Genomic DNA, 15000 nt, shown 5'->3' on the forward strand with positions numbered 1-15000 from the left:
CACACAGACAGACACACAGTAACACACACAGACACACAGTAACACACAGACACACAGTAACACACAGTAACACACAGACACACAGACAGTAACAGACAGACACACAGTAACACACAGACACACAGTAACACACAGACAGTAACACACAGACACACAGACACACAGTAACACACAGACACACAGTAACACACAGTAACACACAGACACACAGTAACACACACACAGAGTTGGTTCTTTACCACTCTCATGCTCCAGATGGGGGAGTCTGCTGGACGGTGCTTAGGGCTGTCCCACCCTCCCTCACCCATGGAATCCTGGGAGGATGAGGGGGGGCTCACCGCCCTGCGATTACTCCACCACGAACCCTGAGTTAGGAGGAGGAAGAGGAGGAAGAGGAGGAGGAGGAGGAGGAAGAGGAGGAAGACAAAATGCAGTAACATAAATTCAACAGCCACAAAACAAAAAGTCAAATTAAAACTAAAGAAATTAATCATAATGTAAAGTATCTATCTATAATGAGACGATGTAACCATGACAACAACATGCAACCAATCAGGAGACAGACAGACATTCTGGGACTGATCAGCTTCCATCCACATTATTGATCCAAACCAATAAGTGCTGGCCCTCTGTGACGCTCAGCTACAACCTGATCTCAGACAGGCTTCCTACTGATGGCTAATGTAGCTACTGCAGCTGATGCAGCTACTGCATACACACTGATTACACTGATTACACTGATTATACTGATTACATTGATTACACTGATTATACTGATTACATTGATTATACTGATTACACTGATTACATTGATTATACTGATTACATTGATTACATTGATTATACTGATTACACTGATTATACTGATTATACTGATTACATTGATTACACTGATTATACTGATTATACTGATTACATTGATTATACTGATTACACTGATTACATTGATTATACTGATTACATTGATTACATTGATTACATTGATTATACTGATTATACTGATTATACTGATTACACTGATTATACTGATTACATTAATTACACTGATTACACTGATTACATTGATTACATTGATTACACTGATTACATTAATTACACTAATTACATTAATTACATTAATTATACTGATTACATTAATTACAATAATTATACTGATTACATTGATTATACTGATTATATAGATTACACTGATTATATTGATTACATTAATTATACTGATTACACTGATTACATTGATTATACTGATTACATTGATTACATTGATTACATTGATTACACTGATTACACTGATTATACTGATTACATTGATTACACTGATTATACTGATTACATTAATTACACTGATTACACTGATTACATTGATTACATTGATTACACTGATTACATTAATTACACTAATTACATTAATTACATTAATTATACTGATTACATTAATTACAATAATTATACTGATTACATTGATTATACTGATTATATAGATTACACTGATTATATTGATTACATTAATTATACTGATTATATTGATTACACTGATTATATTGATTACATTAATTATACTGATTATACTGATTATATTGATTACATGAATTATACTGATTATACTGATTACATTAATTACACTGATTACACTGATTACATTGATTACATTAATTATACTGATTACACTGATTACACTGATTACATTAATTACACTGATTACATTGATTATACTGATTACACTGATTATATTGATTACATTGATTACACTGATTACATTGATTATACTGATTATATAGATTACACTGATTATATTGATTAGATTGATAACACTGATTATATTGATTACACTGATTACATTGATTACACTGATTACATTGATTACACTGATTACACTGATTACATTGATTACACTGATTACACTGATTATATTGATTATACTGATTACACTGATTACATTGATTACACTGATTACATTGATTACACTGATTATATTGATTACATTGATTACACTGATTATATTGATTATACTGATTACACTGATTATATTGATTATATTGATGGTTAGGTGCATCTTTCACATGCTGGGAATGAAACCAGTAGGGTCAACAACACACACAGAGGTCAAAGGTCACGTACCTGTTTGACCCTGGCTCTGCCCGGGGAGAACTTCCTCTTAGAGATGGCCGGTTTCCCCATACCGATTTTAGGGGTGAGGGGGAGTACAGTGGTGGGAGGTGCCTGGGGCTGGGAACAAAATATATAAGGAGGAGACAGTCAGTGGGAGGAGACAACAAGGAGGAGACAGTCAGAGACAACAAGGAGGAGACAGTCAGAGACAACAAGGAGGAGACAGTCAGAGACAACAAGGAGGAGACAACAAGGAGGAGACAGTCAGAGACAACAAGGAGGAGACAGTCAGAGACAACAAGGAGGAGACAGTCAGTGGGAGGAGACAACAAGGAGGAGACAGTCAGTGGGAGGAGACAACAAGGAGGAGACAGTCAGTGGGAGGAGACAACAAGGAGACAGTCAGTGGGAGGAGACAACAAGGAGACAGTCAGTGGGAGGAGACAACAAGGAGACAAGGAGGAGACAGTCAGTGGGAGGAGACAACAAGGAGACAGTCAGTGGGAGGAGACAACAAGGAGGAGACAGTCAGTGGGAGGAGACAACAAGGAGACAGTCAGTGGGAGGAGACAACAAGGAGACAGTCAGTGGGAGGAGACAACAAGGAGACAGTCAGTGGAAGGAGACAGTCAGTGGGAGGAGACAACAAGGAGGAGACAACAAGGAGACAGTCAGTGGGAGGAGACAACAAGGAGACAGTCAGTGGAAGGAGACAGTCATTGGGAGGAGACAACAAGGAGACAGTCAGTGGAAGGAGACAGTCAGTGGGAGGAGACAACAAGGAGACAGTCAGTGGGAGGGGACAATAAGGAGGAGACAACAAGGAGGAGACAACAAGGAGGAGACAACAAGGAGGAGACGACAAGGAGGTTACAGTGGGGGGACAAGTTCTAGTTAGATTTACCTTGGAGAGAGTTGGAGATTCTCTTGCAGGGGGGGCGCACTGGAGAGGAGGTGAGAGCGGGGAGAGTGGAGGTGGGGTGATGGGAGCTCTGGCGGGGGAGGTCTCAGGGGAGGCCTCCGTGGAGAAGGGAGACTGCCTCAGACGGATGGAGAGGTCATCTGATGGCCTTGAGGAGCAAGGAGGAGGCCTGAGAGTCCGACCCTTTCCTCGGCGGGAGAAGGGAGGCGGGCTGGGGGTGGAGAGGTGCAGGAGGGACGGGGGAGGAGACGAGGAGGTCATCAGCTCCATCACCTCCATGTCTAAAGAGTGGTCCAGTTCCAGCACGGGACTCATTGGGTCCTCCTCCTCCACATCTGATTGGTCCTCAGGCTCAGTGCCTTCCCTCGCCTCCTCCACCTCCTCCTCCTCCTCCTCCTCTTCATCCATCCTACCAGTCACCACCTCCTCCTGCTCCTCCTCCTGTGCATCCTGCTCCTTCCTCATTGGCTGTTGCCTGGCTACCACTTCACAATCAGCTGCCATATTAGCTGCCGACTCCTCCTCCTCCTCCTCCTCCTCCCTTTCTGAAGGCTCAGTGTGCGATTGGTGCTCTTCTTTGGTGGATTCTGTTGCCACAGCAACAGGTTCAAACGGGCTCTGTGATTGGCTGTCATCATCCCCCAATGTCACATGACAGGAAAGCATGTCGTCCTCTAGCACCGCCTCCGCCCTCTTCCCCGTCTCAGCTTCTCGTTGATTGGTTAGTTCCTCCTCTTGGGGGAGGTCCTCCAGAGGGGAGGAGGGGGGAGACAGGGGGTGGGTAGAGCAAGAGGGGAGTAAGGCAATCCTGTGAGGGGAGGAGGGGGAGACTTCTAGAGAGCCAGCTCTAGGAGGAGGAGACTGTGGTGAGGCAGGAGGTGAAGACGAGTGGGAGTAGGAGGGCTCCTGGCAGGGTAAGGCAGAGTGTGGTGTGGTGGGTTGGGGGGAGGGAGGAGTTGTCTGTGGGAGGAGTGGGGAGGCAGGAGCAGTGTGAGGAGGACTATGAAAGTCTTCATTCAGGACAGATCCCAGCTGGACTCCTGCACAGAGAGAGAGAGAGATCATGAAAGTGAACGAGGAGGAGAAAACCAGGAGGAGACAGTGAGCAGGAGGAGAAAACCAGGAGGAGACAGTGAGCAGGAGGAGAAAACCAGGAGGAGACAGTGAGCAGGAGGAGAAAACCAGAAGGAGACAGTGAGCAGGAGGAGAAAACCAGAAGGAGACAGTGAGCAGGAGGAGAAAACCAGGAGAAAACCAGGAGGAAACAGTCACCTTCTCACCTGGACTGAACTCTATTACATGCAAGTGTGGACAGTACCTGCAGTGGAGCTGTTTTGCTGATCCTCCTCCTCCTCCTCCTCCTTTTCTTGTTCTGCTCCCTCTTCTTTACTCTCAACAGGCTCCTCCTCTCCTGGCCTCTTCTTTGTTGTCTGTTGAGGCTGCTCCTCTTCCTCCTTCTGCTGCAGAGGTTCTCTCTCCATCTCACCCTCTTCTTCAGTCCTCCTCGGCTGCACCGTCTCCTCCTGCTCCTCCTGCTCCTCGGCTATGTCTAGAGGAAGATTTGTGAAACCAATCACACTGATCAATCCGACTGATCTCCCGTTTACGTTACTTTAACTTTTAGCCTGCATTATAGCTGCTAACTAGCTGGCGTTTGCTTTCCACATGAGTAGCGTTATTACTTCATATGAAAGTAATTAGTTACTCGGTAAAGTAACTGTACATTGTTAATGTCTGCTGCGGTTCAGATGACCAGAGGCCGCAGCAGCGACGCTTTTTAATGGTAAATGTTTGGCTCATACTCACCCACTGTGGCTGCAGACTGCTGGGGGCTGGAAACAGAGAGGCTACCAGGATCAGGACCAGGCTGCACACGGCTAGTTGGACCAGGACTTGGGCTTTCTTCAGACTGTCCAAGGGTGGCAAGAACAGAGCTAACAAAATGGGGTCCAGGGCTAGCCTTGCACTTAATTGGGCTACCAAGACCAGGACTGGAACTAGCCTCTGGCTGCACATGACGGGCAGGATCAGGGCTAGAAGGAGACTCTGGCCGCACAGGGCTGGTAGGGACAGGACTAGGGTCATCACCTGATTGCAAGGGGCCACAAACAAGACTAGCAACCATGTTACTGTGCCCAGAGCTAGCGTGAGGTTGTGGAGCATGAGGAGGGCTAACCTGTGAGGGGGCAGAGGGTGGAGGACTAGCGGGTGTTTCACTAGTGCTAGGCATCACAGTGTTATCCTGAGTGGGACTAGCATGGCTCGGACTAGCCTGAGTGGAAGTAGCATCAACAGGGGCAGCTGAGCTGTGACAGAGAGGGCTTCCCGGGGCAGGGCTTTGTTGGTTCTCAACAGACCTGTCGGGGGTATGAGGAGGACCAGCTGGGGACCGGCTAACCTGGCTCAGAGTGGCCTGGTTGGGGCTAACAGCAGATAAGTCATCTGGTAGGGAAGTGGCAGATGTTGGGCTCGTCTGCCTAATGCTGTCTGTAGAAAGAAGCTGAACCACAACAGGAAGAACAGAGCTCTGAATTATTGAACTGGCAACCATATCAAGATGTGCACTAGCCACAGCAGGGCCAGAACTGGTTCCAGTGTCAGGAGCTGGGCTATACTGGGGACTATGATATGTTTCACTGGCCTGAGCTGGACTGTGAGGTGGGCTCACACAAGCGACAGTAGCATGTGCAGGGCTGCTGTGTGTCGTGTTAGCTAATAAGGGAGTCTGTCTTTGGGCTGGGCCTGAGTGGGCACTACTAGAGGTGCTTTGTATGTGAACAGGACTAGCTTGACCAGCAGGACTAGACCTAGGTGGACTGTGGATGACGCTAACATCAGTTTCGCTAGCAGGGTAAGAACTTGTCTGGCCACTGTGGCTCAGACTGTGGCTGACAGAGCTACCAGCTGAGCTAGTATCAGTCGGCCTACAGTGTGAAGGACTAAAGCTAGGTGGCAGGGGGCTTGTCTGTACTGTAGAAGCCTGTGAAGGACTATTTGTAGTTTGGACATGTGAGGGACTGGACTGGCCAGGATGTGTGGGACTTTGGCTCGTCTGTGTGAGCTTTGCAAAACTACAAACAGAGGGACTAGCTCTCTCCTGAGCATGCATGGAGCCCATCAGACTGTACTCGCTGTTAGTTTCTGTGTGGACTGGGCTAGCATGAGTTGGGCTAGTATGAACTGGACTGCCCAGAGTGGAGTTGGGATGACTGGGACTAGTTTCTAACTGAAGCAAATGGTCGACAGATACCTCCATCTCCTCATCTTGACATGTGATGGGGTGGATGGGGCTAGCCGGTTGCATTGAGGGTTTAACAGTGTAGCTGACATGGACAGGGCTAGTCTCCACTGCCACAGGGCTGGCACAGGCCAGAGGAGAGCTGGCAGGGCTAGCAGGCATTTGACTGGCATGTTTGGGACTAGAACTAGCCAAGCTGTTTTGGATATGTACGGGACTGGCTTTACCTTCATTAGCTTCTGCGCAGCGTGATGGGCTGTCACAAGAAGGACTCTGATGAATGTGTTCTTCTGTTCTATCAGCACAAGGTGAGCAGATTAGGCTACTGTGTTCCACTGAAGAGCTAACGTGAACAAGGCTTTCTGGTGTGGGCATTGCTGGGACGTGAAGGGGGCTTGAATGGTCTGGGCCAACTGTGCTACTCTTAACTGGACCAAGCTGGTTTCCATCTGTGCCATGGCTATCAGGCGGCATTGTGGACAGGATAGCGGTGGGGCTACTTTCCAGTGTTTGGCCATCAAGGTTAGGGCTCAGCTGCTCCAAGGACTTTAGCTCTGGGGTTTGGGTGCATTCCTTTGTGACTTCTGACTGTGTAGCAAGTTGAGAAGGAACAAGGCTAAGCTGTGAAGGCCTAACAGGCTGTAAGGAGTGGGCCTTTACTGGGCTTGTAGGTTGTGACAGACTACACTGTGTGGCTTTGGGTGGGGCCGGTGATGGGCTACATGGAGCTGAAATAGGCGTCAGTGAGGCGTGTCTTCTTGCTGTCTGAGTGGACCTACAGTAGTCCTGGTCCAGTGTAGAAATGTCCTGTGCAGCCCAACATTGCAGCTGAGCAGGGCTGCTTGATCCAGGGCTCCCCTGGTCCAGTGTAGGTTTAGAATCCTGTGTGGGACTCTGTGGGTGTGATGTGCCAACTTGTGCAGGACTACGTGGTGTAGGACTGTGCTGAGGCTGTGTGATGATGTTAGTACTACATGGTCGGTCGAGCTGTGCCTGTGAAATGTAGTCCTGCACAGGACTGTGTGGTGGAGGGCTTTGCTGAGGCTGTGCAGGCCCTGATTGAACCCGGGTAGAACTAAGCCCTGTCTGGGTGGGACTGTGAGGAGAATGTGCATGGCTACAATACATGGGACTACCTTGCGCTGGATTCTGCTGAGACTCTGTGGTCGTAAGCTGATCCTCTAAGGAACTCTGGGTACAGCTTGAAGAGGTGTTAATAGGATGGGGAGGACTGTGCTGAGCCTGCGTGGAAGTCACATGAGTAGGACTTTGGTGTAGCTCAGCAGGACCAGCTGGGCACAGTATATGAGTTTTTTGGAGTTCTGTTGGACCAGAGTGAGACTGTGTAGGGCTTTGTGGAAGCTCTGCTGGACTAAGGGGAGGTGGGGTATGGCTTTCCTGGTGTTCTCTAGAATCAGCGTGAAGTAACACAGGGCTTTCTTTAAGCTTTGTAGTTTCAGGGTGAGACAGCGGTGGACTTTGTTGGAGCTCTGCATGATCAGTGTGAGATGGTGCAGGGCTTGTTTCAAGCTCTGTTGGTTCAAAGTGAGACGGCGGTGGACTTTTCTGGACCTCCGTTGGATCAGGGTGAGATGCCACAGGACTTTGTTGGAGCTCTGCATGATCACAGTGAGATGGCAGTGGACTTTGTTGGAGCTCTATTGGATCAGCGTGAGATGGTGCAGGATTTGTTTCCAGCTCTGTTGGTTCAGAGTGAGACGGTGCTGGGCTTTGTTGAAGCTCTGCAGTATCATGTTGAAATGGCAAAGGACTTTCCCAGAGCTCCGTTGGATCAGAGTGAGATGGGGCAGGGTTTGTTTCAAGCTCTGTTCGATCAGGGTTTGACGGTGCTGGGCTTTGTTGGAACTCAGCAGTATCAAGATGAAATGGTGAATGGCTAGTTTCTCGGTTTGCTTGATCAGGTTGAGATGGCAGTGGACTATTTTGGAGCTCTGTGGGTTCAGGGTGAGATGGTGAAGAGCTTGTTTCAAGCTCTGTGGTTTCATGGTGAGGACCATGTTGGAGCTCTGTGGGTTCAGGGTGAGATGGTGGTGGACTTTGTGGGAGCTCCGTTGGTTCAAGGTGAGATGGTGAAGAGCTTGTTTCAAGCTCTGTGGTTTCATGGTGAGGACTACGTTGGAGCTCTGTTGGTTCAGGAGGCTGAGGACCACGTTGGAGCTCTGTTGGTTCAGGACGGTGAGGACTATGTTGGAGCTCTGTTGGTTCAGGAGGGTGAGGACTATGTTGGAGCTCTGTTGGTTCAGGAGGGTGAGGACTATGTTGGAGCTCTGTTGGTTCAGGAGGGTGAGGACTATGTTGGAGCTCTGATGGTTCAGGGTGAGGACTATGTTGGAGCTCTGATGGTTCAGGGTGAGGACTATGGTGGAGTTCTGTTGGTTCAGGAGGGTGAGGACTATGGTGGAGCTCTGTTGGTTCAGGAGGGTGAGGACTATGGTGGAGCTCTGTTGGTTCAGGAGGGTGAGGACTATGGTGGAGCTCTGTTGGTTCAGGAGGGTGAGGACTATGTTGGAGCTCTGTTGGTTCAGGAGGGTGAGGACTATGTTGGAGCTCTGTTGGTTCAGGAGGGTGAGGACTATGGTGGAGCTCTGTGGGTTCAGGAGGGTGAGGACTATGGTGGAGCTCTGTTGGTTCAGGAGGGTGAGGACTATGGTGGAGCTCTGTTGGTTCAGGAGGGTGAGGACTATGGTGGAGCTCTGTTGGTTCAGGAGGGTGAGGACTATGTTGGAGCTCTGTGGGTTCAGAGTGAGGACTATGGTGGAGCTCTGATGGTTCAGGAGGGTGAGGACTATGTTGGAGCTCTGTGGGTTCAGGGTGAGGACTATGGTGGAGCTCTGTTGATTCAGGACGGTGAGGACTATGTTGGAGCTCTGTGGGTTCAGGGTGAGGACTATGGTGGAGCTCTGTTGGTTCAGGAGGGTGAGGACTATGTTGGAGCTCTGTGGGTTCAGGGTGAGGACTATGGTGGAGCTCTGTTGGTTCAGGAGGGTGAGGACTATGTTGGAGCTCTGTGGGTTCAGGAGGGTGAGGACTATGTTGGAGCTCTGTGGGTTCAGGAGGGTGAGGACTATGTTGGAGCTCTGTGGGTTCAGGGTGAGGACTATGTTGGAGCTCTGTGGGTTCAGGGTGAGGAATATGTTGGAGCTCTGTGGGTTCAGGGTGAGGAATATGGTGGAGCTCTGTTGGTTCAGGAGGGTGAGGAATATGTTGGAGCTCTGTTGGTTCAGGAGGGTGAGGAATATGGTGGAGCTCTGTTGGTTCAGGAGGGTGAGGACTATGTTGGAGCTCTGTTGGTTCAGGAGGGTGAGGACTATGTTGGAGCTCTGTGGGTTCAGGGTGAGGAATATGGTGGAGCTCTGTTGGTTCAGGAGGGTGAGGACTATGTTGGAGCTCTGTTTGGTCAGGTTGAGATGGTGTAAGGCTTTGCTGTGATGGTGTACAGGACTCGGTAGGACTCTGTGATGGCTCTGAAAAGATGAGCTGGACTGAGCAATGAGCGGTAGAGCTGATGGGAGGAACCTCTGTGTGACCTGGAATTGGTGTCTGTGAAGGGCTAATGGTTGGTGCCTGTGTGGGACTGAGCGGCGAGGCCAGGGTAGGACTTTGCGGGATTAGCTCCTCCTCCTGAGGCCTGCAGGCGGAGCAGACATAATCTTCAGACCCTGCCCTGCCCTCCCCAGCCTGGGCAATACACTCTGTATGGACACACCTGTAACAAAAACACAAATATTAAAACATGTATATTTGCTGAACTTGAATCATTTTGACCATGCGAGGAAGCTGGACTCACAAGATCACGTAAGAATCCATAATGCAAGGCTTTAATCTATGCGTTTGTGGTACCGGACAAATCGGCATGCTAAAAGGAACTCCGGCAGCTACTGCATGAGCTACGTGGGTGGTTTATATGGTTCATTGATCTGACTGGTTGAAGTTCGCCCGTGATACACACGGTTCATCCAATCACCTGCAGAGTATTTTTTTCAAAGTGTCTGCCCTTTTCCTCACAGGTTTCCTCCGGGACGTCCTTTGTCTGTCCAACAGCGTGGGAGAAGCAGCAATTTTTAAGGTGGAACTGCTTTATTCAGTGTGTTTAAGGTGGAACTGCTTTATTCAGTGTGTTTAGTGGTTTTAATCAGCGGGTCTGTTTGTTTTGGTGAGGAAGAGACCTCTGTGGATCATTGGGCTCCCGGTAGAAACCTCCTGAACCATGAACACTGAAGGAATCCTAACCGGGAGAAGCTGACTGCAATGACGCCAATGGTGGTGAAGACAACAACACCCATGATCCCACACTGCTTCACCACCTCATCACACTTTAAAATGATAACCCTACCTTTAATTCAACAAAATAACAAACTAGATGGGTTGTGTGTGTGTGTGAGTGTTTGTGTGTGAGTGTGTGTACCTATAGCAGCAGATACAAGTCAGATAGTCCTGTGGTGCGTAGAGGTTGGGGACATGGTCACAGAGAGAGCAGGGCAGGGCCAGGTCACATGACTCGCACAGAAATGGGTGATTGGCCCACTGGCCCGATGACCTCACACCACAGCGGCGGCATCTTCTGCAGTTCTGGAAGAGAGAGAGGTTTTAAAAACACACACTCACACGACAAGTGGTTCAACACTGAGGCCGACACCAGTGTGTGTGCGTTATCTCACCTTGCAGCTCCAGCCGGTGCTCAGCGTGTGATCCAGAGGTGGGGTGAGACAGTGTGTGTGGTAGGCTTTGTCACAGCATTCACACACCAGCAACACACCATCATCCCCTCGCAACCTAACAAACACAAACACACACACACACACACACGGAGCAAGTGACAATCAGAGCTAAAATCACGTAGTGTGAACTCAGCTTAAAACACCAGGTTGCATTAATGCTGCAGCAGCTGATTTTAAAGGCTTCCACGACTGACATATTATCAGTATATGAAGTAGTTGAGACTCACTTGTTACACAGTTGTTACGGAGCAACTGGATCATTCATGTGTTTGTGTCACCTGATCAATTTCCAGTATTCACTCTCCTTTGTTGGACTTTACTAACTCTTGAGGAACATTTGCTCTGGAAACTGACCAGAACGAACATGAATCTGTGAATGAAATTAGTGAGGAATTAATCAATAATGGAAATACCTGCAGCTCTGACACACTCGACACCGAGGACACTGCCAGCCGGCCCGGCACAGGGGGGAGGGGGCCAGAGGGGGGTCCAGGCAGCTGCCGTGGTAACAATCACCACAGCAACAACATATCAACTGACCGCCGACATCACTGCCGCCCAAGCACAACACACACGGCGAGGACGCTGGAGAAAGAGAGACAGCCGTTCCCAACCAAAATCAGTGGAAATTTGAAAAACTTCAAAATAAAACACAGTAAATGTTAATAACTTTCAGTTATTTTAATGCAACTGTTGAAACCGATTACATCTAAGATTTTAAAGTAAATCTTCTAGAAAACGTTCTTGATCAAGTAGCTTGGGTAATTTTAAGTGACACTGACTTTGTTTTTATTATTCGCACCGTGAAAATAAAGGAGATGTTTCTTTAAGTTAATGTAACTTTTAAATTATTAGTAGGAGCTGTTTCATCATGAATGTTTTCTAACTTTAGTTAATATAACTAACATTTTCCGATGTAATCCATTTTCAAGTTAAAATAACTTATTGCATTACAGTGTTAAGAAGATGACGAGGTCGTTAAGAGAGCTCCGGTCAAAGGTCAAATGATTGATCATTTTCGAGGAGTCGTCGCTAACGTCTGCCTTCCTCAGGTGGAGGCAGAGAGACAGCATACCTGGGTGTCTGGTGCACAGTGTGTGCCTCTGGGTCCAGTCCTGGTGAGCTCCGGCGGCAGCAGCACAGGGGTAGTGGTAGCTCCGCCCACAGCCTGTCTCCCGGCAACGCAGCGACGCTCCGAGCCGGCGGCAGAACACACACACCTGGACGGGTAAGAGAGGGGGGGAGGGCGGGGCTTAGTGAGGTGCATACAGGGGGAACTCCTCCCTGAGAGCGTGCAGTGATCCAACGTAAACCCACCTGCGTGCTTCCTGAGTCGATGGCTTTGTCCACGTAGAGCAGTGATTGGCCCTCGCCGCGACACACCCCTTCTGACCACGCCGCACACTGCAGGTGAGCACAGCACTGACCTGCACGCACACGCACACGCACACACACACACACACACACACATACACACAGTTAGGATGGAGTTTATACAACTATGATAACACAAATCTCTACATTTTCTACCATGTTAGGATAAAACATCCCATGTGCTCAACGACTACACAAACTATGGTCGCTACCATTTCAAGACTTTAGACCAGTAAAAATGTAATTAAATAATAAATAAATATGTCTTTGGGTTTAGTAAAAGTACAACAGAGTGAAAATACATAATAATAAGTCCTGTATGGATCCAAAAGTAAATAAAAGTTTTTGCATCAAAATATACTTAAAGTATAAAAAGTGCCCATTTCAAAATAATATACAGTCTATTATATAATCTGATTATAATTATTGATACATTAATGTGTTCACCAATTAGCTTAAATTATTAGCTGTAATGTATATTAGCTCCAAATATCAGTTATTGCTTTCCTTGATACTAATAATCAGCATCTGTAAGAACAAACAGCACGTCAACAACAGCTTTCATTTTCATTAGTTAATAAACAACTCAGAAGGAAACATAAACAGATAATTGTGTGTAAACAGAGGAGGTCAGGAGGTAAAGCAGTGGCTGATGGGACAAGAAGCCGTACCTGTGGGGTCAAACAGTGATTGGACGTCGATGTCATGTGGTAGGCCGATGGGTCCGAGCTGCTCCACAAACTCTGAGGAAGACTGCTCCTCTGAAACATCAGTAGACATTCAACTGGTGATCAATAACAGCGATCAGACTGGATGAGGAACCCAAATAAACAGATTCTACTGTTGTAATGTCAATAAACGGATCAAACAGATGCTGAAACAACATCATGATGGATGTCTGTCTGCTAGAAGACGAGCAAACAACTTAAAATGCTTGTTTTCTGAATGGAGTTTGGTTGATTAGAGCTACACTAACTTAGGTTGGCATGGACTCCTGACAGACACAGAGGTTTGAAACCTTATCAATTAGTATGAATAGAGAGAGTACTCACCACACTGTTCTGGACTGCTGCACCTACACACACACACACACACACAAACACACACACACACACACACACACACACACAGAGTCAAAGACTTGAGGGAATTCTTCTGGGAATCTAAAAGCGCACATGGGTGGTTTTGACTTTTATTTTGACAGGGGATAAATGGGAAGTGAGGTCACTCACGTGGGCGGTGCCTGGTCGCCGCGGTAGCAGTGGTCGTGGCAGTCGTTGTCTCGGTCGGAAGAGGCGCGGCGGTTCAGGATGTGGAGCGGGATGTAGCCGGGTGTCGGGCCAAACACCACCAGGCGACCCTGGCCTAGAGGAGGGTCGTCGCCATGGTAACAGAAGGCACACTGCTTCAGACTGAAGGGCGAGAGACACCGACAGAGAGAGACAGAAACATGGATGTTTAGTGTTTTTACTTGGAAAGTCTGACTTTGGCCAAACTCGTAGTTCTGACTGAAAACTTTTCAATGTCGGTTTTATCTCGTGGCAGATTGTCTCCGTTCGGTCTCGCTCTGTCAGTAACTGCAGAATCCAACCTACAATCAACCTGCAGTAAGTGCATTCACTGCGCTCTCCCTGGCTGTCTCTGAGTTTGGGCTGCAGTCACTGCGCTCTACCTCGCTGTCTATGAGCTTGGGCTGCAGTCACTGCGCTCTACACCTCACTGTCTCTGAGCTTCAGCTGCAGTCACTGCGCTCTCCCTCGCTGTCTCTGAGCTTCAGCTGCAGTCACTGCACTCTCCCTCGCTGTCTCTGAGCTTCAGCTGCAGTCACTGCACTCTCCCTCGCTGTCTCTGAGCTTCAGCTGCAGTCACTACCGTCTCCCTCACTGTCTCTGAGCTTCAGCTGCAGTCACTGCACTCTCCCTCGCTGTCTCTGAGCTTCAGCTGCAGTCACTGCGCCATCCCTCGCTGTCTCCGAGCTTGGGCTGCAGTCACTGCGCTCTACACCTCACTGTCTCTGAGCTTCAGCTGCAGTCACTGCGCTCTACACCTCGCTGTCTCTGAGCTTCAGCTGCAGTCACTGCGCTCTACCTCGCTGTCTCTGAGCTTCAGCTGAAGTCACTGCGCTCTCCCTCGCTGTCTCTGAGCTTCAGCTGCAGTCACTGCGCTCTCCCTCGCTGTCTCTGAGTTTGGGCTGCAGTCACTGCGCTCTACACCTCACTGTCTCTGAGCTTCAGCTGCAGTCACTGCGCTCTACCTCACTGTCTCTGAGTTTCAGCTGCAGTCACTGCGCTCTACCTCGCTGTCTCTGAGCTTCAGCTGCAGTCACTGCGCTCTACCTCGCTGTCTCTGAGCTTCAGCTGCAGTCACTGCGCTCTACACCTCGCTGTCTCTGAGCTTGGGCTGCAGTCACTGCGCTCTACACCTCACTGTCTCTGAGCTTCAGCCGCAGTCACTGCGCTCTTCCTCTCTGTCTCTGAGCTTCAGCCGCAGTCACTGCGCTCTACCTCACTGTCTCTGAGCTTGGGCTGCAGTCACTGCGCTCTACCTCGCTGTCTCTGAGCTTGGGCTGCAGTCACTGCGCTCTCACTCGCTGTCTCTGAGCTTGGGCTGCAGTCACTGCG

General features: G+C 48.7%; 1 protein-coding gene and 1 long non-coding RNA gene across 3 annotated transcripts in view; both read right to left on the minus strand.

Moving 5' to 3' along the window:
• Positions 1-15000, minus strand: part of LOC127354874 (histone-lysine N-methyltransferase 2C-like) — a 72505-nt gene that overhangs the window by 47031 nt on the left and 10474 nt on the right. Inside the window, 13 exon segments of the mRNA XM_051385158.1 lie at positions 240-365; positions 2116-2223; positions 3011-4068; positions 4347-4577; positions 4835-9993; positions 10693-10856; positions 10946-11060; positions 11419-11590; positions 12081-12225; positions 12323-12432; positions 13051-13140; positions 13432-13454; positions 13612-13791. Of these exon segments, the coding sequence (XP_051241118.1) occupies positions 240-365; positions 2116-2223; positions 3011-4068; positions 4347-4577; positions 4835-9993; positions 10693-10856; positions 10946-11060; positions 11419-11590; positions 12081-12225; positions 12323-12432; positions 13051-13140; positions 13432-13454; positions 13612-13791 (7681 nt within the window).
• LOC127355256 (uncharacterized) overlaps positions 14202-15000 on the minus strand; it is a 1317-nt gene continuing 518 nt past the window's right edge. For both annotated transcript variants that reach the window (XR_007881712.1, XR_007881711.1), the window contains 2 exons: positions 14468-14715; positions 14202-14217 (listed from right to left, as the gene is read on the minus strand). This is a non-coding gene — a long non-coding RNA (uncharacterized LOC127355256). The remainder of the gene's footprint in view (positions 14218-14467; positions 14716-15000) is intronic.

The sequence above is a fragment of the Dicentrarchus labrax genome, unplaced genomic scaffold (assembly GCF_905237075.1).
Source record: "Dicentrarchus labrax unplaced genomic scaffold, dlabrax2021, whole genome shotgun sequence".
Taxonomy (NCBI): domain Eukaryota; kingdom Metazoa; phylum Chordata; class Actinopteri; family Moronidae; genus Dicentrarchus; species Dicentrarchus labrax.